The sequence below is a fragment of the Oncorhynchus mykiss genome, chromosome 29, assembly GCF_057628025.1.
Source record: "Oncorhynchus mykiss isolate SJ-2025 chromosome 29, ASM5762802v1, whole genome shotgun sequence".
In the NCBI taxonomy this organism is placed as follows: domain Eukaryota; kingdom Metazoa; phylum Chordata; class Actinopteri; order Salmoniformes; family Salmonidae; genus Oncorhynchus; species Oncorhynchus mykiss.
In genome coordinates this window covers 21,739,361-21,767,358 of record NC_143050.1, presented here as the reverse complement: position 1 = coordinate 21,767,358, position 27,998 = coordinate 21,739,361, and the positions used below count along the sequence as shown (strand labels likewise).

Sequence of the window (27,998 nt, the reverse complement as noted above, 5' to 3'; positions counted from 1 at the left end):
GAGTGGGGCTGTAAAAGCCTCAACACTCCCATATATGACGTTTCAACCTTTCTGGGAGGTTATTGGTTATTAGTGTATTCTGGCACAAGCAGGTTTTTTTTTTATCTGGTCCCCGGCCAATCAAGAAGGTAACATTTTAGATTGAGTAGCCTGCAAGTTATATAGTTCCTCAAAAATGTCGATTGACTGACTAGCAAGGCTCGTTGTTAGTGTGGGTCCGAATAGTGAATAGCATTGCTTCATGGTTCAACTTCGGTCTCGGTGTAACTGTGCTGTGCATACATACGGCTGCATTTTCGACAGAGTTGCCCTGTAGCTCTCCACGCGCGCAAGTGACAAGAAAGAGATTTCAGCACTGGAGCTGTCCAAGCAATCTTTTTGACGGACTCGCATCACTCTTATCACCTATGCTATAGGTTATTTCGATCACATTTGCACTATAGATTTGTAAGTGAGGCTATTTGAGTGAGTGTCACGCATACATAAAATACCATTCAATGCATTGTGGTAAAGAAACACGAGTAAGCTAAACCCGCACATCGCCTACTTTTCATTCAATCGAAGCCTGGAAATGCTGGGTGGCCGTGCGTGAGGCACAAGAAAAAAGGAATTCTCAAGTCACGGTGGAGAGTTGTCCGATTTTTATCTCAGGTAAATTCCGTTTATTTATATTTTCAATATGACAGAGATTAACAGCAATATTGTTAGATAACACAACGTTTCACAGATGCATTTCCAAATACTTTTTGATTGATGCGTCAAGGATGACAAGGCTCGAATCGAATCTGGGGTTATTGCAGCAGCTATAGAATTTTTCCTTACCAGACAATGATTGATGGCTGTGTTTTAAAATGAACATTCATAGGCGGGATTTAGTGATCTAGTGTCATGAAGTTCCTCGCATCTCTTTATGTGCAACCAGGGTGAAACGCACATTTGCTGGTGTGTAATGAAGGCTTGGCATCAGACCGTTTTGCAGCCGATCAAGGTCAGCTCTCAGACGGGTGCGGATGCTAGCCACACATGATTATGTCATGCATTATAACCTCTCGTTGGGTGGTTCAACCTACCTTTGGTTCAGTACTACTACAGCCTGTGTGTCCCATCCTGGGCTAATCCTTTGGTAAACACAGGCCCTGTGCCTGGGGAATCCTAGTGCCCTGGACTGAGTCCTGCTCCCCAGCCTGTGACAGATCTCCTGCCTTTTGCACAGTGCCCATTGTCAGCTTCTCTCAGCCTCAGTGTATTGGCTGGCACTGGCACAGCCTCTCAGTTTGCCTGGCAGCCTGTGAATGCCAACATGGGGACTCCTCTCTAAGGATGCATTTAGAATTAAATTCCTCCATCCTCCACTTCCAGGCGCTTCTGTGTTCTCGGTGTACCAGAGATATGGAATCCCAGCAGGTCAGGGAGATTTTGTCTCAGGTATTTTTGTGTATGTTTACCAGTGTGTGTGTGTGGTTATTTTGTGTGTGTATGGTTGTTTTGTGTGTGTATGGGTGGTTTTTGTGTGTGTGTGTGTGTGTGTGTGGTTGTTTTGTGTGTGTGTGGTTGTTTTGTGTGTGTATGGTTGTCTTGTATGTGTGTGGGTGGTTTTGTGTGTGTGTGTGTGTGGTTGTTTTGTGTGTGTGTGGTTGTTTTGTGTGTGTATGGTTATTTTGTGTGTGCTTGTATTTGTGTTTACAATTCTGCTCACTGGTGAAGGCCTGGCCTGGTGGAACTTGTTAGTGTAATTAGTTCCAGGTCTTTGGTTTGCTGGTCCGTGGATGAGATCCTTGGCTAAATGGGATTCATTCCCATGAACAGGAATGCTATGTGGCGCCCCCATTCAATTAATATCCCCCCACAATCCTGGCATGAAAAGGAGGACTGGTTGGGATTCTAATCTGCACATACCGAGAATGGACCTGTGAAGAAAAACATGTCACTACTGTCACATGGACAACCAACTCTGTAATCAGACCCAGCACCTTAACCCCTACTGTCAAACTGGGTTCAATACAGAAACTAGAGCTGTTCTTTATGATCATAAACTGTCTGTTGGGAAAAGCCTGTACAAATAGTCTATATCAAACATATTCTCTTAAATCCACCAGTTTGCATAATCTAGGATAAAAGATTGCTATTGTAGGAGCTTAACGTGGATGACATTCCTCAGGGACACCTGTGCAGACGAGGTGTCTGACAGAATACTAATGGACAACCAAGGTGTCCTAATACACTGTTTTGCAAGGCTCACAGGAGCCAACCCATTCTAATTCCAACCCAAGATTAATGTCCTGTTTTGCATACGCTCTGCCTTTGCCAAAATGTCGTCTCCGCGGGACAAAAATAGATTCTCTATTACACCAAGGACTTCAAGTATTTTGGGGGGTATTATCCATGAAACGTACAAAATAAATGTCAAATCAAATTGACTGGCTTTCATCAGTGCACCGTGTTGTGTTGGTGAATTATGGTACTGTTCATTGTATCACTTCCCTTCAGTGGGCTCTGAGCAGGGCTGGCAATGCCAGACATGGTCTCATCTCATAAATCATGTCTGACCAGTGGAGTGTAGAGAGCCTACAAAAGGGATTACTGGGAGCAAGAGCTAGATCAGAGGGATTTAAAGAGCACCATGGCGCCATCTTCCTCCAAAAGTATCAATATTTCATTACACCAAGACAGTGCTGTGAGCTCCAGCCATCCTGTTCACCACAATTGGGTGCTTTGCTTCATAGAGCAAACCCAGATGTCTTTGTTAAAGCTGACAAGCTGATAAAACTGATTTAAATGTTTCTATAGGCAACACAAATATATTCAGACTTTATCACTCCAAGATCGCATAGCAGTTCAGACGTCTTTTGTCCTCGTCTTGTCGTGTCCTGTATATATATATATTTACAACTTTTTTCACATACATTTTATTTTTATTTTCCATCAACTCATCTTCAAAACACTTTCCTGCAACCAGCCTCACCAATTTATATTTATAAAAAAGTATTATTTACCTCAGATCTGTAATCCTCCAAGAAGCTAGCCAGAAACTTCAAGAAGCTAGCCAGAAACTAGCCAGAAGCTAGCCAGGAGCTAGCCCAGAAGCTAATCCAGAAGCTAATCAGAAGCTAGTTAGCTTCTTTACTGGCAAATCGTTAGTATTCAGCTAACCACAGTATGTGGTCATCAGCTATCCTTTAGCTCGAAAATCTATCGAAAATCTATCGCCAGTTTTGTACGGCGCAGCGCGGCTCGGAACGGAACATACCGGACCAATTTTTCTCTCCATGTCCCTGGATTTCAACTGCTCTCTGGACATTCATACCCGGATCTCACAGCTAGCTAGCTGCTATCCGTGTGACAGTCGGCTTTCGTCGATTCCGGAGCAAACATCGATTGTTCCGGTGCTAGCCAGCTCCGTCAATCACTCCTGAGTTCCATCATTCACTCCTGGGCTGCAGTCACCTATCCGGACCCGTTTTACTGCCTACACGGAGCCCCACCGGGCCTTCACAACTGGACTGCCGACGTTATCTACCTGAAGGAGATCCGGCTGGCTCCTCCGTCGCGACGTTACCTGAACGCCCATCTGCGGCCCGCTAACCGTTAGCTGTCTTACCGGCTGCTATCTGAATAGACAATCGGACAATTTATTTATTTTTATTATTATTATGTTTTCTTCTCGGGCCTCTATAACTATATCTATTGTTCTTATCTTTGTTGTTGTGTGATTTGGATTAATCCCCTCTACCACACGGAACCCCACTAATCAACTGACCGAACGCAAGAGGTGGCTAACAACATACCTCCATCCTCTGCTAGCTTGCTACCGATGGCCTGGCTAGCTGTCTAAATCGCCGTGACCCTCAACCAACCTCTCGACTCACTGGACCCTTTTGATCACTCGACTAAGCATGCCTCTCCTTAATGTCAATATTTCTTGTCCATTGCTGTTCTGGTTAGTGTTTATTGGCTTATTTCACTGTAGAGCCTCTAGTCCTGCTCACTATACCTTATCCAACCTATTAGTTCCACCACCCACACATGCAATGACATCTCCTGGTTTCAATGATGTTTCTAGAGACAATATCTCTCTCTTCATCACTCAATACCTAGGTTTACCTCCACTGTATTCACATCCTACCTTACCTTTGTCTGTACATTATACCTTGATGCTATTTTATCGCCCCCAGAAACCTCCTTTTACTCTCTGTTCCAGACGTTCTAGACGACCAATTCTTATTGCTTTTAGCCGCACCCTTATTCTACTCCTCCTATGTTCCTCTGGCGATGTAGAGGTGAATCCAGGCCCTGCAGTGCCTAGCTCCACTCCTATTCCCCAGGCGCTCTCTTTTGACGACTTCTGTAACCGTAATAGCCTTGGTTTCATGCATGTTAACATTAGAAGCTTCCTCCCTAAGTTTGTTCTATTCACTGCTTTAGCACACTCTGCCAACCCGGATGTTCTAGCTGTGTCTGAATCCTGGCTTAGGAAGACCACCAAAAATTCAGACATTTTAATTCCAAACTTCAACATTTTCAGACAAGATAGAACTGCCAAAGGGGGCGGTGTTGCAATCTACTGCAAAGATAGCCTGCAGAGTTCTGTCCTACTATCCAGGTCTGTACCCAAACAATTTGAACTTCTACTTTTAAAAATCCACCTCTCTAAAAACAAGTCTCTCACCGTTGCCGCCTGCTATAGACCACCCTCTGCCCCCAGCTGTGCTCTGGACACCATATGTGAACTGATTGCCCCCCATCTATCTTCAGAGCTCGTGCTGCTAGGCGACATAAACTGGAACATGCTTAACACCCCAGCCATCCTACAATCTAAACTTGATGCCCTCAATCTCACACAAATTATCAATGAACCTACCAGGTACCTCCCCAAAGCCTTAAACACGGGCACCCTCATAGATATCATCCTAACCAACTTCCCCTCTAAATACACCTCTGCTGTCTTCAACCAAGATCTCAGCGATCACTGCCTCATTGCCTGCATCCGTAATGGGTCAGCGGTCAAATGACCTCCTCTCATCACTGTAAAACGCTCCCTGAAACACTTCAGCGAGCAGGCGTTTCTAATCCACCTGGCCGGGGTATCCTGGAAGGATATTGACCTCATCCCGTCAGTAGAGGATGCCTGGATATTTTTTAAAAATGCCTTCCTAACCATCTTAAATAAACATGCCCCATTCAAGAAATGTAGAACCAGGAACAGATATAGCCCTTGGTTCTCCCCAGACCTGACTGCCCTTAACCAACACAAAAACATCCTATGGCGTTCTGCATTAGCATCGAACAGCCCCGTGATATGCAGCTGTTCAGGGAAGCTAGAAACCATTATACACAGGCAGTTAGAAAAGCCAAGGCTAGCTTTTTCAAGCAGAAATTTGCTTCTTGCAACACTAACTCAAAAAAGTTCTGGGACACTGTAAAGTCCATGGAGAATAAGAACACCTCCTCCCAGCTGCCCACTGCACTGAAGATAGGAAACACTGTCACCACTGATAAATCCACCATAATTGAAAATTTCAATAAGCATTTTTCTACTGCTGGCCATGCTTTCCACCTGGCTACTCCTACCCCTGTCAACAGCACTGCACCCCCAACAGCAACTCGCCCAAGCCTTCCCCATTTCTTCTTCTCTCAAATCCATTCAGCTGATGTTCTGAAAGAGCTGCAAAATCTGGACCCCTACAAATCAGCCGGGCTAGACAATCTGGACCCTTTCTTTCTAAAATTATCTGCCAAAATTGTTGCCACCCCTATTACTAGCCTGTTCAACCTCTCTTTCGTGTCGTCTGAGATTCCCAAAGATTGAAAAGCAGCTGCGGTCATCCCCCTCTTCAAAGGGGGGGACACTCTTGACCCAAACTGCTACAGACCTATATCTATCCTACCATGCCTTTCTAAGGTCTTCAAAAGCCAAGTCAACAAACAGATTACCGACCATTTAGAATCTCACCATACCTTCTCTGCTATGCAATCTGGTTTCAGAGCTGGTCATGGGTGCACCTCAGCCACGCTCAAGGTCCTAAACGATATCTTAACCGCCATCGATAAGAAACATTACTGTGCAGCCGTATTCATTGATCTGGCCAAGGCTTTCGACTCTGTCAATCACCACATCCTCATCGGCAGACTCAACAGCCTTGGTTTCTCAAATGATTGCCTCGCCTGGTTCACCAACTACTTCTCTGATAGAGTTCAGTGTGTCAAATCGGAGGGTCTGTTGTCCGGACCTCTGGCAGTCTCAATGGGGGTGCCACAGGGTTAAATTCTTGGACCGACTCTCTTCTCTGTATACATCAATGAGGTCGCTCTTGCTGCTGGTGAGTCCCTGATCCACCTCTACGCAGACGACACCATTCTGTATACTTCCGGCCCTTCTTTGGACACTGTGTTAACAACCCTCCAGGCAAGCTTCACTGCCATACAACTCTCCTTCCGTGGCCTCCAATTGCTCTTAAATACAAGTAAAACTAAATGCATGCTCTTCAACCGATCGCTACCTGCACCTACCCGCCTGTCCAACATCACTACTCTGGACGGCTCTGACTTAGAATATGTGGACAACTACAAATACTTAGGTGTCTGGTTAGACTGTAAACTCTCCTTCCAGAACCATATCAAACATCTCCAATCCAAAGTTAAATCTAGAATTGGCTTCCTATTTCGCAACAAAGCATCCTTCACTCATGCTGCCAAACATACCCTTGTAAAACTGACCATCCTACCAATCCTCGACTTTGGCAATGTCATTTACAAAATAGCCTCCAATACCCTACTCAACAAATTGGATGCAGTTTATCACAGTGCAATCCGTTTTGTCACCAAAGCCCCATATACTACCCACCATTGCGACCTGTACGCTCTCGTTGGCTGGCCCTCGCTTCATACTCGTCGCCAAACCCACTGGCTCCATGTCATCTACAAGACCCTGCTAGGTAAAGTCCCCCCTTATCTCAGCTCGCTGGTCACCATAGCATCTCCCACCTGTAGCACACGCTCCAGCAGGTATATCTCTCTAGTCACCCCCAAAACCAATTCTTTCTTTGGCCGCCTCTCTTTCCAGTTCTCTGCTGCCAATGACTGGAACGAGCTACAAAAATCTCTGAAACTGGAAACACTTATCTCCCTCACTAGCTTTAAGCACCAACTGTCAGAGCAGCTCACAGATTACTGCACCTGTACATAGCCCACCTATAATTTAGCCCAACCAACTACCTCTTTCCCAACTGTATTTAATTAATTTATTTATTTTGCTCCTTTGCACCCCATTATTTTTATTTCTACTTTGTACATTCTTCCATTGCAAAACTACCATTCCAGTGTTTTACTTGCTATATTGTATTTACCTTGCCACCATGGCCTTTTTTGCCTTTACCTCCCTTCTCACCTCATTTGCTCACATTGTATATAGACTTGTTTTACTGTATTATTGACTGTATGTTTGTTTTACTCCATGTGTAACTCTGTGTCGTTGTATCTGTCGAACTGCTTTGCTTTATCTTGGCCAGGTCGCAATTGTAAATGAGAACTTGTTCTCAACTTGCCTACCTGGTTAAATAAAGGTGAAATAAATAAAAATAAAAAAACACTCTATGAGAAAGTGCTCTTATTTAGCTTGTGCAAATTCTATTTGCTGTAGCTCTGCCAAAAACACTGCACAATCATTATTCCTGCTGTGTAACACTATGTACCCAGTTCACCATAGGCTTTACGAGTCTTGTTATATGCAACAATATGAAAGATACAAGTGCCCATAAAAGTGCCTAGAATTCCGCCCATACAGTATCTCGAGACCTAGTGGGAGAATATCCAGACTGTTGCGGTGGAGCTTGTTCAGAATGGGATTGCATCAAGTCCTGCCATGCATCAAATCAAAATCAAATCAAATGTTATTTGTCACATACACATGGTTAGCAGATGTTAATGCGAGTGTAGCGAAATGCTTGTGCTTCTAGTTCCGACAATGCAGTAATAACCAACAAGTAATCTAGCTAACAATTCCAAAACTACTACAAGTGTAAGGGGATAAATATGTACATAAAGATATATGAATGAGTGATGGTACAGAGCGGCATAGGCAAGATACAGTAGATGGTATTGAGTGTGCAGTATATACAAGTCCTGTCCCAAGGAGTGGCCATGTTTTCCTCCCCATCTACTTCTTATTTTTATCCAGGGGCATTTAAATCATTCAGAGTGGTTCAACCTTCTGTGCAGAGCAGCACAGGCAGCTGCTCCTGTAGGAAGCTAGTGAACACACAGCCCGAGGGAACCACAGCACTCCTCCTCATTTCTATGGATTTAGCCTGCGTTGTAGTATGTGGGCCAAAAGATAGTTGTTTGCCACCCTCCAGACATTTTCAGTCTTTAGTCCCGTTTGTAAATAAATACAGTTTTCACATCTATGAATTCTCACATTCTGAGTGTCTTCTGAGGTAAGATTAGTGTAAGATACTCTAATGAGAACACCAGTCAAGTGTGAGGGGAAGTATAATGTTCAAATGTTATGCATTTTTGACAGTTTCATGGCCAAGGCTTTGGGTTAGTAGACCTGCTAGATAACCAGTGGCAGATTTCTAAATTCCCTTTATTACATCAGTGTGCAAAGCACTGACCCACGTGTGTCAGCTTTGACTTGACCACAGAAGAACAATAAATAAGGCCCTCGTTTAAAATTCACAAGTTAACCTCAAAACGGTGAGGTCTCCTACACTGCTCAGTCTCTCTGTGAGCAGCGGAGGCTCCAGCTCCATCTCCGTGGGAGGATGCTACGTAATGAAAGGTGGACAATGTCTTATGTCTATCAGGGGGTTCCAGGCCCTTTTAGTCAGGATATGGAAGTGTGTTTGTGCCAGGTCTGGTCAACCAGGGATGGCCTCTAGTGGAGCTTGACTGTGACCTTCCTGTGGTTCTCCTCGGATGCCCTGTTAGATAGTCTATCATAGAGCCTCATTACTGTGTCTGTCTGTCTGATGTGTCACCCGTCCCCCGTCACCTCAACACTCTGGAGGAGGATGGACACATCACTGGCTGAGATTAATTACAGCAGCATAATCATCTCCTCCTGGCACTCAAAAGACTTTGATGAGCTTGTGTTCACACTGTGTCCCCCTGCTCCCTGTCTGTCAGTCTGACTGTCCACCCGTCCATCTGTCTGAGCTGCTAGTTTCAGGAGGTCCACAGAAAGAGGCTGTACCAGCAAAGGCAGTAAAGGCCGATGGGTGTTTGGGAAGAGTGTCCTATCCTCCAAATCCTGTCATTGAGCAAGATTCAATAATATACCAAGAAGGCCCACGCACAGAAGTCTCAAAACTGTAGTCATATTAGAGCTAACTGAGAAAGAGAGGACAGGACAGAGGCAGGGAAGCACTCCGATGGTACTCTAGATGAATGGGATTGGATTTCACACAACCACTTATCTGGAGCGTGGCTGGATGAGATTGCATTTCAGATCGCGACACGTGTCCTCTAAGTACCATGTAATCAACTTGAATCCCCAACAGCCCCCTTTTCAATAACGGAATTCATGGTCTCGAATGAGCCGAGTGGAATAAGTGAAAGTAGTTCTTTGTTTGTTACAGGAGCCACTGAAGACTACTGTGTTTTGTTCTACTCTTCCCGTTCATTTTATTTGTTGATTTATGTTTAATGCTCATATCTAAAGTAATTTAATGTGATTGATGAGCATTAATGGTGGCAATCCAGGACCAGGAATGGCTGAGCTCAGTCTGGTGATAGATCATGATCCGACAAGGCACAGACGTCAATTCAACGTCTAGTCCATGTTGAAATGACATGGAAACAACTTTAGTTCAACCAGTCCAGGGGGGTGTGTAACTGTACCTGAGAATGGAACCATTATGCACACGCACACAAAGTTGGTCAACATATCACATTAATCATAACGCTTGATAAAATGGCAAGTCCAATTAGCCATATCTCTCAAACAAAAGGTATGCCATGCACACAGTAATGAGTACCCATCTCTCTCTCTCTCTCTCTCTCTCTCTCTCTCTCTCTCTCTCTCTCTCTCTCTCTCTCTCTCTCTCTCTCTCTCTATGTAGTCATGGGAGTGCTCATGTCTAAGAAGCATCAGGTGGAGAAGGTGCAGAAATGCACCTCGGTCGTCTCCGCCTTTCAGGAAGGGGTAAAGGAACGCGCCCCATCCACAACAAACCAGGAGGAAGGATCCAAAGAGGAAAGAGAGGGGCCGACTGAAGCCTCGCCACCACCCAACCTGGAGGAGAAGGAGGAGACAGAGCACAGAGAGGCAGACAGCAAAGCGGGGCCCTCAGGGACCTCCCAGCAGGCTGCAACTCCAGCCCCCACCAAGGACGAGTGTAAGGTCAACCAGGAGGCCTGGAATAGGTTACGGGACGGGAAGGGGGTGGAGCCTGAGGATCTGGACAAGACCGGCCATCAGCTCACCCCAACTGCCTTTGTACGTCCCAAGAGAGATGCCAACGTTGACCAGCCTATGGAGATAGCACTGGGACAGAGAGAGCAGGTAAGATAGTGTGGGATACAGTACAATAAAGGGTTTGCTTTGTTCTTTAAACCCCTGAATTTTTAAGATATGTGTGAGAAGGAATTACCATGGCAACAGCAGACTTATCTCCATGAACTCCAGTTGAGTTAGGATGTTTCGACTGAAAAGAGACCTAAACATCTGTTAAGTATGCTGAGTCTTTAGTATTTCCCCCCATAGGTGAGATAATGTGTGTTTGATGTATGCTTTTGTCACACCAGCTATTTTCCCTCTACTCTACGGTAGAGCCTTTGTGTTGGCGTCTAAGTGCTCTTCATAGAGAGAATGCTGTTGTGTGGGCAGGTGCTCAAGCTGTCTCTGTGAGGAGGCCTTGGCCTCTGCCTCACATCCCAGGGTCACCATGACTAATAGGGGTCCTGAAGTGGTCAGAGACGGGGGCGGGGTTCAGGACTGGACCAGATGACCAATTTGTCGCTTGTGGCTATTAGGAAGAGCAGACTTTTATAATAGGACTCTCAGAGAGGATTGAGATTGTTTTTATGCTTTAAATCACTCTAATGGTGCTCATCAGAAACAAAAGGTAGAACAGAGTGGACTATTTTCAGTAATGAGGAATAATATGTTACATCTGCAGGGACAGACTAGAGAGGAGCAGACAAAACATTAAGATTGAGACGTATAAAGAGGAGGAAGGGAAGCGCTACTAAGGTACACAATAGTCCATTTTGGTAGATAGAAGGTGTTCTTTGGGACTCCCTGACGAAGGCCATGCAGCCGAAACGCGTCGGTTTAAAAAAAATCTTTGTTTCTATTGAACATGCCATACTAATAAAGGCATTTTAATTAATTATATGAAGAGTGCCTTGGTCCTCCTTTCTTTAAGATTAAGACGTTATCACATCAAATCAAATCAAATTTTATTTGTCACATTCACATGGTTAACAGATGTTAATGCGAATGTAGCGAAATGCTTGTGCTTCTAGTTCCGACAATGCAGTAATAACCAACGAGTAATCTAACCTAACAATTCCACAACGACTACCTTATACACACAAGTGTAAGGGGATAAAGAATATGTACATAAAGATATATGAATGAGTGATGGTACAGAACGGCATAGGCAAGATGCAGTGGATGGTATCGAGTACAGTATATACATATGAGAAGAGTAATGTAGGGTATGTAAACATTATATTATATTAAGTGGCATTGTTTAAAGTGCTAGTGATACATTTTTACATCAATTTCCATTATTAAAGTGGCTGGAGTTGAGTCAATATGTTGGCAGCAGCCACTCAATGTTATGTTTGATGTCCTTGAGATAGAAGCTGTTTTTCAGTCTCTCGGTCCCTGCTTTGATGCACCTGTACTGACCTCGCCTTCTGGATGATAGTGGGGTAAACAGGCAGTGGCTCGGGTGGTTGTTGTCCTTGATGATCTTTATGGCCTTCCTGTGACATCGGGTGGTGTAGGTGTCCTGGAGGGCAGGTAGTTTGCCCCCGGTGATGCGTTGTGCAAACCTCACTACCCTCTGGAGAGCCTTACGGTTGTGGGCGGAGCAGTTGCCGTACCAGGCGGTGATACAGCCCCACAGGATGCTCTCGATTGTGCATCTGTAGAAGTTTGTGAGTGCTTTTGGTGAAAAGCCAAATTTCTTCAGCCTCCTGAGTTTGAAGAGGCGCTGCTGCGCCTTCTTCACAATGCTGTCTGTGTGGGTGGACCAATTCAGTTTGTCCGTGATGTGTACGCCGAGGAACTTAAAACTTACTACCCTCTCCACGACTGTCCCGTCGATGTGGATAGGGGGGTGCTCCCTCTGCTGTTTCCTGAAGTCCACAATCATCTCCTTTGTTTTGTTGACATTGGGTGTGAGGTTATTTTCCTGACACCACACACCGAGGGCCCTCACCTCCTCCCTGTAGGCCGTCTCGTCTTTGTTGGTAATCAAGCCTACCACTGTAGTGTCGTCTGCAAACTTGATGATTGAGTTGGAGGCGTGCATGGCCACGCAGTCGTGGGTGACCAGGGAGTACAGGAGAGGGCTCAGAACGCACCCTTGTGGGACCCCAATGTTGAGGATCAGCGGGGTGGAGATGTTGTTACCTACCCTCACCACCTGGGGACGGCCCGTCAGGAAGTCCAGTACCCAGATGCACAGGACGGGGTCGAGACTCAGGGTCTCGAGCTTGATGACGAGTTTGGAGGGTACTATGGTGTTAAATGCTGAGCTGTAGTCGATGAACAGCATTCTCACATAGGTATTCCTCTTGTACAGATGGGTTAGGGCAGTATGCAGTGTGTTTGCGATTGCGTCGTCTGTGGACCTATTGGGGTGGTAAGCAAATTGGAGTGGGTCTAGGGTGTCAGGTAGGGTGGAGGTGATATGGTCCATGACTAGTCTCTCAAAGCACTTCATGATGACAGAAGTGAGTGCTACGTGGCGGTAGTCGTTTAGCTCAGTTACCTTAGCTTTCTTGGGAACAGGAACAGTGGTGGCCCTCTTGAAGCATGTGGGAACAGCAGACTGGGATAAAGATTGATTGAATATGTCCGTAAACACACCAGCCAGCTGGTTTGCGCATGCTCTGAGGATGCGGCTGGGGATGCCGTCTGGGCCTGCAGCCCTGCGAGGGTTAACACGTTTAAATGTTTTACTCATGTCGGCTGCAGTGAAGGAGAGTCCACAGGTTTTGGTAGCGGGCCGTGTCAGTGGCACTGTATTGTCCTCAAAGCGAGCAAAAAAGTTATTTAGTCTGTCTGGGAGCAAGACACCCTGGTCCGCGACGGGGCTGGTTTTCTTTTTGTAATCCGTGATTGACTGTAGACCCTGCCACATACCTCTTGTGTCTGAGCCGTTGAATTGCGACTCTACTTTGTCTCTATACTGACACTTGTTTGATTGCCTTGCAGAGGGAATAGCTACACTGTTTGTATTCCGTCATGTTTCCGGTCACCTTGCCCTGGTTAAAAGCAGTGGTTCGCGCTTTCTGTTTCGCGCGAATGCTGCCATCAATCCACGGTTTCTGTTTTGGGAATGTTTTAATTGTTGCTGTGGGTATAACATCGTCAATACACTTTCTAATGAACGCTCACCGAATCAGCGTATTCGTCAATGTTGTTGTTGGATGCAATGCGGAACATATCCCAATCCACGTGATCGAAGCAGTCTTGAAGCGTGGAATCAGATTGGTCGGACCAGTGTTGAACAGACCTGAGCGCGGGAGCTTCTTGTTTTAGTCTCTGTCTGTAGGCTGGAAGCAACAAAATGGAGTCGTGGTCAGCTTTTCCGAAAGGAGGGCAGGGGAGGGCCTTCTATGTGTCGCGGAAGTTAGAATAACAATGATCGAGGGTTTTACCAGCCCTGGTTGCGCAATCGATATGCTGATAGAATTTAGGGAGTCTTGTTTTCAGATTAGCCTTGTTAAAATCCCCAGCTCCAATTAATGCATCCTCAGGATATGTGGTTTCCAGTTTACATAGAGTCAAATGAAGTTTGTTCAGGGCCATCGATGTGTCTGCTTGGGGGGGAATATATACGGCTGTGATTATAATCGGAGAGAATTCCCTTGGTAGATAATGCGGTCAACAACTGATTGTGAGGAATTCTAAGTCAGGTGAACAGAAGGACTTGAGTTCCTGTATGTTGTTATGATCACACCACGTCTCGTTAATCATAAGGCATACCCCCCCGCCCTCTTCTTACCAGAAAGATGCTTGTTTCTGTCAGCGTAATGCGTGAAGAAACCAGCTGTCTGCACCGACTCCGATAGAGTCTCTCGAGTGAGCCATGTTTCCGTGAAGCAAAGAATGTTACAGTCTCTGATGTCTCTCTGGAATGCTACCCTTGCTCGGATTTCATCAACCTTGTTGTCAAGAGACTGGAAATTGGCGAGTAGTATGCTAGGTAGTGGTGCGCGATGTGCCCGTCTCCAGAGCCTGACCAGAAGACCGCTTCGTTTGCCCCTTTTACAACGTCATTGTTTTGGGTCGCCGGCTGGGATCCGATCCATTGTCCTGGGTGGAAGGCAGAACACAGGATCCGCTTCGGGAAAGTCATATTCCTGGTCGTAATGATGGTGAGTTGAAGTTGCTCTTATATTCAGTAGTTCCTCACAACTGTATATAATGAAACCTAAGATTACCTGGGGTACCAATGTAAGAAATAACACGTAAAAAAACAAAATACTGCATAGTTTCCTAGGAACGCGAAGCGGCCATCTCTGTCGGCGCCGGAAGTAGACTGCGTTATTGAAACGGATGGCCAAAGTGTAGAAGCAACAGAATATTGTTATTTGAATTTGTATTTATTAAGGATCCCCATTAGCTGTTGCCAAGGCAGCAGCTACTCTTCCTGAGGTCCAAACCCATTAAGGCACTTACAGTACATATAAAACAAAATATAAAACAGTACATCATATAACATTATTACACCACTACATATCTACAATACAAAATGTATAATACCACCTTACAACAATATTACAGTGTGCGTGTGTGTAGTGTGTGTGCTAGCGCTTGTGTGCGTATGCGTGTGTCTGTACCTTTGTGTGTGTCTCTTCACAGTCCATGCTGTTCCATAAGTTATATTTTTATCTACTGCTTGCATCAGTTACCTGATGTGGAAAAGAGTTCCATGTAGTCATGGCTCTATGTAGTACTGTGTGCCTCCCATAGTCTGTTCTGGACTTGGGGACTGTGAAGAGACCTCTGGTGGCATGTCTTGTGGGGTATGCATGGCTGTCTGAGCTGTGTGCTAGTAGTTTAAACAGACACCTCGGTGCATTCAGCATGTCAACACTTCTTACAAAAACAAGCAGTGATGAAGTCAGTCTCTCCTCCACTTTGAGCCAATAGAGATTGACATATCATTCATTTTTAGCTCTCCTTGTACATTTAAGTGCCAGCCGTGCTGCCCTGTTCTGAGCCAATTGCAATTTTCCTAAGCCCCTCTTTGTGGCACCTGACCACACAACTGAACAGTAGTTCAGGTGCGACAAAACTAGGACCTGTAGGACCTGCCTTGTTGATAATGGACTTCTCCCCATCTTAGTAACTCTTGTATCAATATGTTTTGCCCAATATACAGTGCCTTGCGAAAGTATTCGGCCCCCTTGAACTTTGCGACCTTTTGCCACATTTCAGGCTTCAAACATAAAGATATAAAACTGTATTTTTTTGTGAATAATCAACAACAAGTGGGACACAATCATGAAGTGGAACGACATTTATTGGATATTTCAAACTTTTTTAACAAATCAAAAACTGAAAAATTGGCAGTGCAAAATTATTCAGCCCCTTTACTTTCAGTGCAGCAAACTCTCTCCAGAAGTTCAGTGAGGATCTCTGAATGATCCAATGTTGACCTAAATGACTAATGATGATAAATACAATCCACATGTGTGTAATCAAGTCTCCGTATAAATGCACCTGCACTGTGATAGTCTCAGAGGGAAGCGCAGAGAGCTTCATGAAGAATAAGGAACACACCAGGCAGGTCCGAGATACTGTTGTGAAGAAGTTTAAAGCCGGATTTGGATACAAAAAAAATTCCCAAGCTTTAAACATCCCAAGGAGCACTGTGCAAGCGATAATATTGAAATGGAAGGAGTATCAGACCACTGCAAATCTACCAAGACCTGGCCGTCCCTCTAAACTTTCAGCTCATACAAGGAGAAGACTGATCAGAGATGCAGCCAAGAGGCCCATGATCACTCTGGATGAACTGCAGAGATCTACAGCTGAGGTGGGAGACTCTGTCCATAGGACAACAATCAGTCGTATATTGCACAAATCTGGCCTTTATGGAAGAGTGGCAAGAAGAAAGCCATTTCTTAAAGATATTCATAAAAAGTGTTGTTTAAAGTTTGCCACAAGCCACCTGGGAGACACACCAAACATGTGGAAGAAGGTGCTCTGGTCAGATGAAACCAAAATGGAACTTTTTGGCAACAATGCAAAACGTTATGTTTGGCGTAAAAGCAACACAGCTCATCACCCTGAACACACCATCCCCACTGTCAAACATGGTGGTGGCAGCATCATGGTTTGGGCCTGCTTTTCTTCAGCAGGGACAGGGAAGATGGTTCAAATTGATGGGAAGATGGATGGAGCCAAATACAGGACCATTCTGGAAGAAAACCTGATGGAGTCTGCAAAAGACCTGAGACTGGGACGGAGATTTGTCTTCCAACAAGACAATGATCCAAAACATAAAGCAAAATGTACAATGGAATGGTTCAAAAATAAACATATCCAGGTGTTAGAATGGCCAAGTCAAAGTCCAGAAAAAATGTCAGTCTCTCGATGTGCAAAACTGATAGAGACATACCCCAAGTGACTTACAGCTGTAATCGCAGCAAAAGGTGGCGCTACAAAGTATTAATTTAAGGCTGAATAATTTTGCACGCCCAATTTTTCAGTTTTTGATTTGTTAAAAAAGTTTGAAATATCCAATAAATGTCGTTCCACTTCATGATTGTGTCCCACTTGTTGTTGATTCTTCACAAAAAAATACAGTTTTATATCTTTATGTTTGAAGCCTGAAATGTGGCAAAAGGTCGCAAAGTTCAAGGGGGCCGAATACTTTCGCAAGGCACTGTATATGTTTAACAGTTTACAATCCAGCGTTTAGTCACCTCAACTTGCTCAATTTCCACATGATTCATTACAAGTTTTAGTTGAGGTTTAGGGTTTAGTGAACGATTTGTCCCAAATACAACGCTTTCAGTTTTTGAAAGATTTAGGACTATCTTATTCCTTGCCACACCTTCTGAAACTAACTGCAGCTCTTTGTTAAGTGTTGCAGTCTTTTCAGTCGCTGTAGTTATAAAGATGAACATAACACTTGTTACAAAAGATAATAGATATCAGATATCAGCCTTAAATTCAAATGTTCATGTTTGGAGCTGTAGGATACTTCACATAAGAGAGGAAAATGAGCAGTACTGTGTTTTTCGTAGATTAGTCATCAAGGAAGTACTCAAAGTCTTGGTGGAATCAGATATAATTATGATATTGGCAGGCAATTTCAGCCTCCTTCATGATTGGGTAAAATCAATAGAGAAACTTCTCCTTTCCTATCAGGCTCTCTACAGATAACTGTAGTTAGAATCCTCACACAGGATGACTCACACATAATGATACCAGACAAGATAGCTAGAAACTGTTGTTGAGTTACATCTGTTTCATAATGTGATGCGAGTATAGACCACTATGTCTCTAGGAATAGGTTTGATTATAGAGCATGGGGGAGGTATGATTCCTCCTGGCTATAGTCACCTGTAAGGGACCAGGTTTAATGAGGTCAGTCCATAAGACTGTGACGATAGTAATGTTTTTCATCCTGAGGTCAAAGCAGTATTAGAGGTTAATACTAAGAGACTGACTGACTGCGCTATGGTATAAGTTCCCACTATAATAATATTGACTGTGTAAACAGTCATACGTCTTCTGCCTGTGAATGGAGTCCTGAGGGATGGACCTGAAATCACCTGAAAGAGAGACACTAAACTGATGACTCTAAAATGATACAATACTATGAAATAAAACAGTGCACTCTAAGCTTTGAATCTAAACTTGAATCATATTTGTTTGAGTGTATGGCGGTATTGACACATCATTCTTTGCATTCACTGTTTGATCAATCCAATAACCTGTCTAGACTGTAACATTCAGGAGAGAAGAGCTAGCCTTCAACATGGTGACATGTGATTCAAAGCTCGTCTTTCTGACAGTCTTTGTGAGAGAGAGGTGTGTCACAGGGGATTATTTCTATATTTAAAACCCTAATGGAAAAGCTTAATGGAGTGGGTATGAAAAGTTTGATTATGAAAATATGTTAAATGGATGCTTTGGGACTTGGGCAATGAAACCCTTTATATACTTTCCTACTTAGATTAACTTATGGATACCATTTGTATGGTCTCTGTTTCCAATATGAAGGAAGTTAGAGGTAGTTTTGCGAGTCAATGCTAACTAGCTTTAGCGCAATGACTGGAAGTCTATGGAAGTCTTATCTGCAAGCATGCTAGCGCTAGTTAGCAACTTCCTTCATACTGCACTCAGAGACATAAAAATGGTATTCACGAGTTCATCTTTCTATGGTGAAGTAGATATGAATTTACCGTTATAGGTTCAAAATCCTCTTTTCAGCCCATACTACTTAGTCATTTGGATAAGTCAGTGACTTCATATGATTCTCAGACATATACAGTAGATGGATCTTTCAGCAAGTGGATTTGGAACAGAACTTACAAGTCTCCTATTTAGGATTCAACCCCCACCTCATGCTTTAGGAGTATGGTCTTTAACCCAATGACCTGATTTGCCTTTTCCCCAGCCGGTGAACGATGAGATGTGTGAGGTGTGTGAGGTGTGGACGGCCGACGACCTGTTTCCCTGCAGGACCTGCACACGGGTCTTCCATGATGGCTGTCTGAGTGAAATGGGCTACCTGCGTCCCGAACTCCTGCAGGAGATGAGGGAGACAGCTCACACCGCGACAGGCTGGAGCTGTTACTACTGTGTCAGTCACTCAGTCAATAATCACCTCCTATTGGCTATTCACAAAGACAAACCACACTCCACAAAGACTGCTATTTCACCTTTGTATGATGCATACCCACTACTGTTACTATAACAGACACAACTTTAAACAACACACACTTTATGAACCTGAACACACCTTGCACCCACACACACATCTGTATATAAGTGTATTCTCTTATTATACTTCCAGACAGATCCTCTTTCCCAAGTGTATGTTTATAAAAAAGACAGTAATACATCATTTGGAGGAAATGTTGAATGCGTGCCAAGATTTTTAATCTCATAATGAATTAAATAGCTTTGTCTTCAACATGAAGGACACTCCACTAATCTTTGGAGAATCAATGTGCAATATGGTACAATTAAAGTGTAGACAGCATAAGGGTGCATTTCCTAAAGTGCTCTTCAGACTAAAGTAGAGGGCTTATCTTACTGATGTAGGATATTAATTTGATCCGTCTGTTGCAGGAGAATTTACTTATGGTGTATTTGAGAATTAAAAAAGCCTTCTGAAGTTTGTAATTTCCACTTAGAAATTTCAGACTTGATTTTCCCTTACGCAAAATGTAATAAAATCCTACAAAAAATGTCAAATAATTATAATCCACATGATAATGAACATTTCCTGTTGCTGACGGATTATTTTCCTGCTGGTGTGAACTGGCTCAAATTAGGATCCTACATCTGTATTTTTGCAGGCTGTGAGAGTTGAAGCTGATTGAGAGACTTTGATGAGTACAATTTTAAGGCAGTTTGAGAAGGGACATCGATAGGGCCAATTGACTTCTTCCTCGCTGGCCCATAATCAGTATGAGTGTGAGGCAGAAAGTGAAGAGAAGCGTGATAGTGGAAGAAGATGAAAGTGACAGTGAGAAAAATACACCTTTTCATCTATGAAGAGTTGAGCTCTAAGAACTGTCGTCGAAGCTTCAGAAACAAACACTATTTATTTTATCGCCTGGGAAAGTCATCCAAAATGACCCCTTTGAAATGTAATTTCACAGCTTTGGTGTTGTGTCATTCTCACATCTCCTCTCATCCACAGTCATGGGGCTTGGGGATTTGCCTGAGGTGGTGAGAGCTGGTGCTGCCGTCACCACTGACTAGACTTTTCCACTATCGAGGGGACCAAAAAGTCACCCTCGTGTCCCTATTATTTTATTGTGGTTGCTTAAGGGTCTTTGCAACATAATAATTAATTGCTTGTAATCATTTATAATCATTTATAACTCCCCCTAGTGCTCAGGATAGAGTAACCTACTGTATTTAAACTTGTTTGGATTGTGGATGAACAAATACATTTAAAAAAAACTTTAAGCATTACTCGGGAGATTAAAATATAAATCGGAAACATCTAGTGCGCGTCATCCAATTGATTTCTATTGTTGACACTTATGATTAGTTATTCTCCCTGAGGATTTCAAAAGGGGTTTTTTTTCACCATGAACTGATCTTGAGCAATAGTTTAACAAACCTGCCAGAGAATACACAAACACACACCAAGAAAGTGGGTTGTGGTGTTTAACTAGACACCCAGCTCAACACATCCCACTACGTACAGATACAGAAAAGCTTTCTCTCTTTTAAACATGAAGTCAGCAGTATCCCCGTGCTGAGGAGATTGAGCACTGTGGATATCGAGTGAGAGACTATGGTACACAGCTGATCAATGCACTCGCATTTATGGGTTTATTTGCAGACCTGTATTGAACGCAGTGTGTTTACGCAAATCCTGGAAAAGTAAAAATGTCACCCAGCAGGCCATTTTCAGCAGCCCCCAGATTTGATTCACCACTCCTGCACGCCCTCCTCTTCTGGTGTGCTCCTGTTCTGACAACCCAGCACCACAGTTCCAAATCAGTGGCACATAGGAAGAGTTTATTGTATGATATCTGGCAGGCAGAGTTTGGACTCTTTAGCATACATGTGAGGAATACATTATTTAAGGGATACGCCTGTCTTTCCTGGAACTATTGTTTATTTGATTCCTTTAAGGGGTTAGCAAGAATGCAAAGAGCACACCCAAAGCCTTCGTTTTGGACTCATATCCTGTTTTGATCTCCATATTAGTGCATAAAATCTTTAATCAAAATACATTTTCGGAGGTGATGCTACTGGAAATCAAACGGCCTGATTTCCATAACCCTGGGCTATCCAGAGATTTCACATACCATGGCCAATTATCCACCCCAAGTATTACAGTCTGTCATTCTCATCCTCCAACTCCCTCCCCTCAACTTGCTCATCAGAGATAAACAGCGTAGAGAGACTTAGCAACCTCCACACACCTGCTGCAGATAATTAACTTAATAGAAGGTTTAATGTGTGTTCGACCTGAACTGCACCCTTGCCAAGGAGTGTAGTAAAATGGCTGCTGGGCTTACATTTTCCTATTACCATGGTCGTTTATTCCAAACCATCTAGTACACACTTGACACACTTGTCTATAAAAATAGCTTCTGAGAAACTGCATAATAAGCTAACAAAGGCATTCTGGATCATTTCTGATGCACCCTGAACTGAATTTAGACACACAGCACATGAATCCATTAGGGTTTGCTCCATTATAGAGCATATGAGGGCAGTGGGGCACACTTTGGGCTGACCCATACTTAATTAGCTTCAGACATGAGTTTGTATCAGATCTCTCCCCATTAATAGTGACCTTCGCCCCTTTCTCCCATAGGACAACGTGAACCTGCTCCTGACTGAAGAGGAGATGTACAGCCTGATGGAAACCTTCAAGCAGTGCAAGATCATCCCTGGTCAGTCATAATGTCATGGTGCTTCTGCTGCACCTCTAGAAAACAATACATTACACAGCCGACAGATCTGCATTATCTGGGACAAGTAGGCTTTATTGGGTATAGCACTGTAGACAGTGATTAATAGATCAATACCCCCAGTACATTGTGTATACAGGTTGTTCTCATTCACTTCAAGCATCTCTGAGCCAACCCTCTAAGCACATAAGCAAAAGGTTGCTGAGAACAGAATGGTGCCAAAAGCTCTCTGTTTTTGTAATGCACAATGTCGTGTCTCTGACCGATTAAATTATATGACAGGCTATTTTATCAAATCGATTACCAAATGTTTGATTGATTACATGATCGAATTAAACTATGCAACAGTTAACTTGTTAATAACCTGGGGCACCACGGAACAGTGTTTATAGAGCAGTTGTCTTCCCGAATAAACTCTTAAAGATCTGAAGATCTTTTATATCAATAGCAGTTAATTATTAATCATCACCTTATTCAGTCTCATCTGAATGTCGTAAAATTCTTGGTTATCTGCACGAACCCTGGCTAACAAGTTGAATCAGCAATACAAAAATTGGCTTAATTATTTATTTACTAAAAACCTAAATAATCACACAGAATGACATATACACAGGATAGATCATACATCGATTACTAATGATGTCATAAAAGAAAAAGTCCTGAGCGGACAAAACCGATATGACAGCTGGTTACACAAAGAAAGGGGGTTGGGTTTGAATGAAAGAGCGGGAAGACTGAGGGACAAAGGGGATTGGGTCTCTATCAGACCTTGAGAAGCTATGCTACTGTAAATACAGAATCTTATGCTTTCTAATTACTGCCTTTTCGGAAAAGGAAAATGCATGATTATATTTACTCTGAGCTGCGCTTCGATAGATGGGTCGAAGATGGAAGACTGGTTTGCCCAGTAGAGATTGCCATTGTCCTTTGAAGAATCTTTCTGGTCATAGTGTTGTAGAGCGGATACGTTGAAGTACCCTGTTGTTCTCAGGAGATTGTCTGTCCTTTCCTAGGCCACGTACATTTACAGCTGCAGCTGATAACTTGACGTGTAGGATGTATCACTTCTTTAGTAAATAAGAGTTTAAAGTTCATACCAAATTACCATAATCAGCTTGCGCTGTATTCTGGATGGTCTAGTAGAAATTCATCCTTCCAGCGTGGTGATTGTCCCTTCCACGCGATGTAAATCTTATAGAAATTTCATTATGTAGAGTGGATATTCAACCATTCGCAACCACAGCTCACGCTGGGGTTTTCTTAGTCTGATGTGAATTGGGTCACGGGGGCTTTTATACTGGAGAAGAGAAAGGCGTGTTTCATCCCTATCCAACCAATGTCTGTTCACTTGGGTGTGGCCACTGTGTGAGCATAGTTTACTTATGAAAACAATTCTCTCATTTAGAAGGCTAAAATTTAAACTTTTCACAAATAGTTTCATATTTAAACATTTAAATTTCACAACAATTCCATGTGAATCTGATAACTAGAATGTGTAGACTTTCTAAGATACAATTTATGTTGTCCTGTCATCGGTAATAATGTTCCAGACAACAATTGTTCTGACATCATATGCTTTAAGTACGAACGGACACTTTGAACTGGTTGGATTACAGAAATATTGTTCCATTCCCCAACTTGTAGATGTTACCATACAATCTCTATGTTTACAAAGGCCTTTCCAAGAATCCATTCTGTAGAGTGGAGAGAATAGGGGGAAAGGTATTTATGGGGGGGGGCATAAGCCTCACCCAACAGGGAAACGTCATGACAACAGGTTCATAGTAACTAATCAATATGCCTCTGTAGCTTCTCGTTACTGTATGTATTTCTTAGCAATTGTCTGTTACAGGTTTCTATAAAACTGCACATTGTGCTTCAGCCTGGTTTCCGTGTGATATAAATGACAGGCGTTCTCGGAATTTGTGAAATTAATAATAATCATAAACTAATTGCATCTGGATCACTGCTTGTGGAGATTAATTTGTGGGTGTTGTGATGAACTGCTCTTGCTGTATAGAGTCGTGCCTGGTGTCAGATGAGCTGCTGCAGTACCGACACTTTGTGTCCAAGCAACTGTTTGAGAAGGACCTCTCTGATGAACAGGAGGAGGAGGTGTTGGCCCAATTCGCTGCCCTGGACCCGGAGAAGAGGGGCCAGATCGAGTGGTCTGACTTCCTCTACCACGAGTCCCTGGAAGTGCTCAAGAAGTTCCGCACAGAGGTACCAGAATCCATCAGAACCCACTAAGTCTGTGGCATTCAAGTGTGGTGTGTTACACATTGACACACGTGCATATAGACACATACACACACACACACACACAAAATCTCATCCTCTGGATGCCTTTGTTCCCAGAACTCCTTGGTGCGGCTGTTGAGTGCTAAGGAGCGGGACCATGTGCGGTCAGTGTTCATGGGTTTGGACCTGGATAAAGACAGTGTGGTCACAGAAGCAGAGACCCGCTGGGCCCAGCAGTCCTGGTTTCAGAAGCTCAGCATGGAGTCCCAGTCCTGCAATGTGAGGTGAGCACAACACTGTTGAGCCCATAAACATCCATCCACAGAGGTTGAGAAGTTAATTAATGAGGTTGAGAAGTTAATTAAATGTCTGTCACAGACTCACAGTCAGGAGCTTCTACTCAAGGGGAAAATAGAACTCAATCAGTACAAGGTAATGTGAAAAATTCCTCAAGCCTCTTTAATCCGCTTCATACTCTAGAACTAATAACACTTAACAAAGAGATGTTCAATTTAACGTGGCATGAGATGCAGAAACGTCATTGACTGTGCCTGAGAGGTGTGAACTAAAGCTTACTACTGGGGTTTCATCAGTTTCATTTCCCCTGTTGCAGCCGATGAATTTACTTTTCTGCTTTGCATGCAGGTGCACGGTTAGGGAAAATACATCTTTGAAATAGAGGGTTTGATGACAATTCTGATGGAGAGAGTCATGCATACGCATGGAGGCAGAACTGAGTGTTTGGTATTAGTTTAAGGTTAGGGTTAGGCATTAGGGTTAGCAGTGTGGTTAATGTCAGGGTTAAGGTTAAGTTTAAAATCAGATTTGTATGACTTTGTGGCTGTGCTAGCTAGTGACCACTCTGCAGAGCTGCCTTCAGTTCAAGATTCATGACAATAAATGCCAACCTGCACAAAGTTGATTCTAATTCATTAAACAGTGAACCCTCCTTGAGTAGAATACTTATGTTTATCATTGGTGTCAGACCCAGATCTTGGAGTCCCATTGACTCCATTAGTTCTTGGCTGCTCTGAGCTGAATGGAACAATTAACTTTAGCTAGGTTTATTTCTATCGCTCACCTCTCTTCATCTCACCGCTCCTCATCTCAGTGTGGATAATTGCACTGTCTGTGATTGGAGACTTTCTCTCAGGTACTGATTCATTCACAATCATTCACTGATTGAGTCAGTGTGTGTGTGTGTGTGCATGTGACTGTGTGAATGGACTACCCTGTACTGGCCTCCATTGTTATATGTCATGTCATACCATTCCATCCGCCTTATCACCTTATGTCCCATCCTTCAGACTCATTGGATTGTGTTCTCCTGTGAATTGTGGGTAAGTGACAAAGCACTGCATGGGTTATCAGTATTTTGTCTTCTCTTTAGCTTCTCCAAGCCCTCAATCCACAAGTAATCTCACACGACCTATTCCTTTTTGAAGTTCCACCCATAATTTCACTCACCCTCTCACCAAGGCCAGGATAAAGTCCATCTGAGGAATACTGGAATCATAGAGAAAACACTACAGGTGGGATCTATAAAAGTCCAAGAACAATTGAGATGTCTTGCTTATACACAAAGAGCCCTTCATATGATGACTCCCTGTTGGTTTGAGCTGTGGATAAGACATATCCAGTCCTCTCATTAGAGGGTTCAAAAGGCAAACTTTTGTTCTACTGTGAGAAGCTCTAGAAGGCTTCCCTCGTAAGCTTTAAGAAGACACGGGGGGCCAAGTGGATGTGAAAGAGTCTGGTCCCTACGCCAAGGACCGAGCATGCATTCTAATTCACCTCTTAGGTCAGACAAGACAACAAGGTGCTCATAGAGATTACTCACAGTGTATAATATATACATAATATTAAGCCAGAGAGTGCAACAAGACTGAGGATGTAGCAGAAAGTGTTCAAGTATTCATCTTTCATAGAAGAGGTTTACATGCAGAGCAAACCGTGAGCCTGTCTCTTGCTCTATCTTTAATAATTCATGAGTTGGGCTGTGGCCTGGAATAAAGCCATTTGGTCTCAATAACCCACTGAGATATTTTCAATGTGGTTTTGCATTAGATTTCTACCTGACCTCTTCACAGATTAAACAAATTGCTTTTCAAAGCTAAAGGGTGTCTTGTCCTTGGCAGACATGTTGGAAACTCAATGCCACCTGTTGTAGCGTATAGTGAATCTGTCTGTCTTGTGTGTTATTTTCCTGCTGCAGTATTAGCCATGTTGGCCCAATATCTGACAGCAGCCCAGCCAGCTCCAGCAGTGAGAGAAGCACTCAGAAAGATGACAGGTATGTAATAAATATAATTGTGTGTTTGCAGGCCTATGCATGCTTGAGTGTGTGTGTGTGTGTGTGTGTGTGTGTGTCTGTCCTTAGTTGACCTCAGTTTAGAGGATATGGCTCCCTAACCGCTTCTCTGTTCCCATCACCAGACCAGTGAGCTGGGATGACTTCCTGAGGGAGAGTGCCATCTACATCCTCGCTGCCCGGCCCAACAGCTCGGCAATGCATATCCGCCTGCCCCTATAGCCCCAGTGATCTCACCTTGCCTGGGCCGGGCCCCACCATAGAGAGAAGGCCACCCCTGGAAGTCCCTGTGTAGGACAGGTGGAGAGCCGGTACCTTTGCACTGTAGGGGAATACTGTACCACGCAGAGACTGGACAGAATAAGCCATCCACAGATCTCCTGCTTCACACCATAGATCAATGACCAACTAACACCAACAGTCAACGACCCACTGACAACAACAATCAATGACCTACAAGTACTTACTGAGGGTAAAATGATAAACAACCTGACAACACAAGCTGACAATCCACTGGTTATAGATACTCCTGAAACACAGGATAAAAAGCAACAGCCCATTTTCAACACAAGCCAACAATTCACTGATGCTTTGAAGACTCGGGGTATCCTGGTAGGCACACATTCCCCTAAACGATAACTACTATATATAGTCAATTTGTCATGCTACAGTCTTACAAACCTCTATATGATCAATTCAATTGGATTAGAAGGACAATGATAGGCTGTCTTATGCTATCACATATCCTGCTATTGGGTAAAGCATCATATTTGGATCAGCTTCTGTATTGTAACACTGTTTTGTATCACTTGGCATCATACTTGTTGATCATAAAATAGTATCTGTCATTTAGGGAGATTTTGAAGCCCCTTCAAATCTTGGTCAATGAGTGTATAGGACTGACCGTGCAACTGCTCCAGATCAGCACATGTACCAAACAGGAATAACAGCTATCCGCATACATAATATTATATATTAAGACATGCCATACATACAAGTATAATGACATATTATTATGCATTAAAAAGCTGCATTTATTCCTGTACCCTCTAAGCTATTTTCAGTTTTTCCACTCACTTGTTCAAGATCCATATATTTTTGATGATTCTGATATTGTAATGGACACTAACCCAGTATCTGGCCTGTACATTCAGCCATAAGTACATTTTCTCTTGTAATGTAGTAGTCCAACCCCTGCGTATGTATGCTATGACAAAGTAGAATTATCTGCTGCTGCTGCCATTCCAATCTTGTATTTGAACACTGCCATTTAGATTTGTACGGCTTTGAGGATTATTTGTTGGAGTTTAAATCATGCATTGGAAAGTAATATCTCCTTAGGATGAAGGTTGAAGCCCACGCATTAGGCCTTCATGATACTTGCATAAGCATTGCTTCAGACCTGGCTTTGTGGACATAACAGTTTGCCTTAGTTAGGGTAACATGTTGATACCTTTTCCAAGGTGCTGCAGTATGTCATGTGTATGCTTATGTAATGAAGGTCCACTTGTCTGGTATCCTGGCCTGAAGTAGCTCATTACTTGAATCCTAAGAGGGTAAAGGCTTTGGAATTATGTGACAGTGCTGAAATAAATGAATGGCATTAACCCTCCTAAATCACTCTCTGTAC

General features: G+C 43.4%; 1 protein-coding gene across 1 annotated transcript; it reads left to right on the top strand.

The window, feature by feature from the left end:
* The first annotated feature begins 30 nt into the window (after window positions 1–30).
* LOC110509877 (PHD finger protein 24) lies at window positions 31–27,985 on the top strand. The gene is made up of 8 exons (XM_021591056.3): window positions 31–651; window positions 10,062–10,504; window positions 18,825–19,010; window positions 21,720–21,798; window positions 23,837–24,039; window positions 24,175–24,341; window positions 26,273–26,350; window positions 26,494–27,985. Exons 2-8 carry the CDS (start codon window positions 10,064–10,066, stop codon window positions 26,588–26,590), a joined length of 1,251 nt encoding a protein of 416 aa, XP_021446731.3. The 5' UTR covers window positions 31–651; window positions 10,062–10,063; the 3' UTR covers window positions 26,591–27,985.
* The last annotated feature ends 13 nt before the right edge of the window (window positions 27,986–27,998 follow it).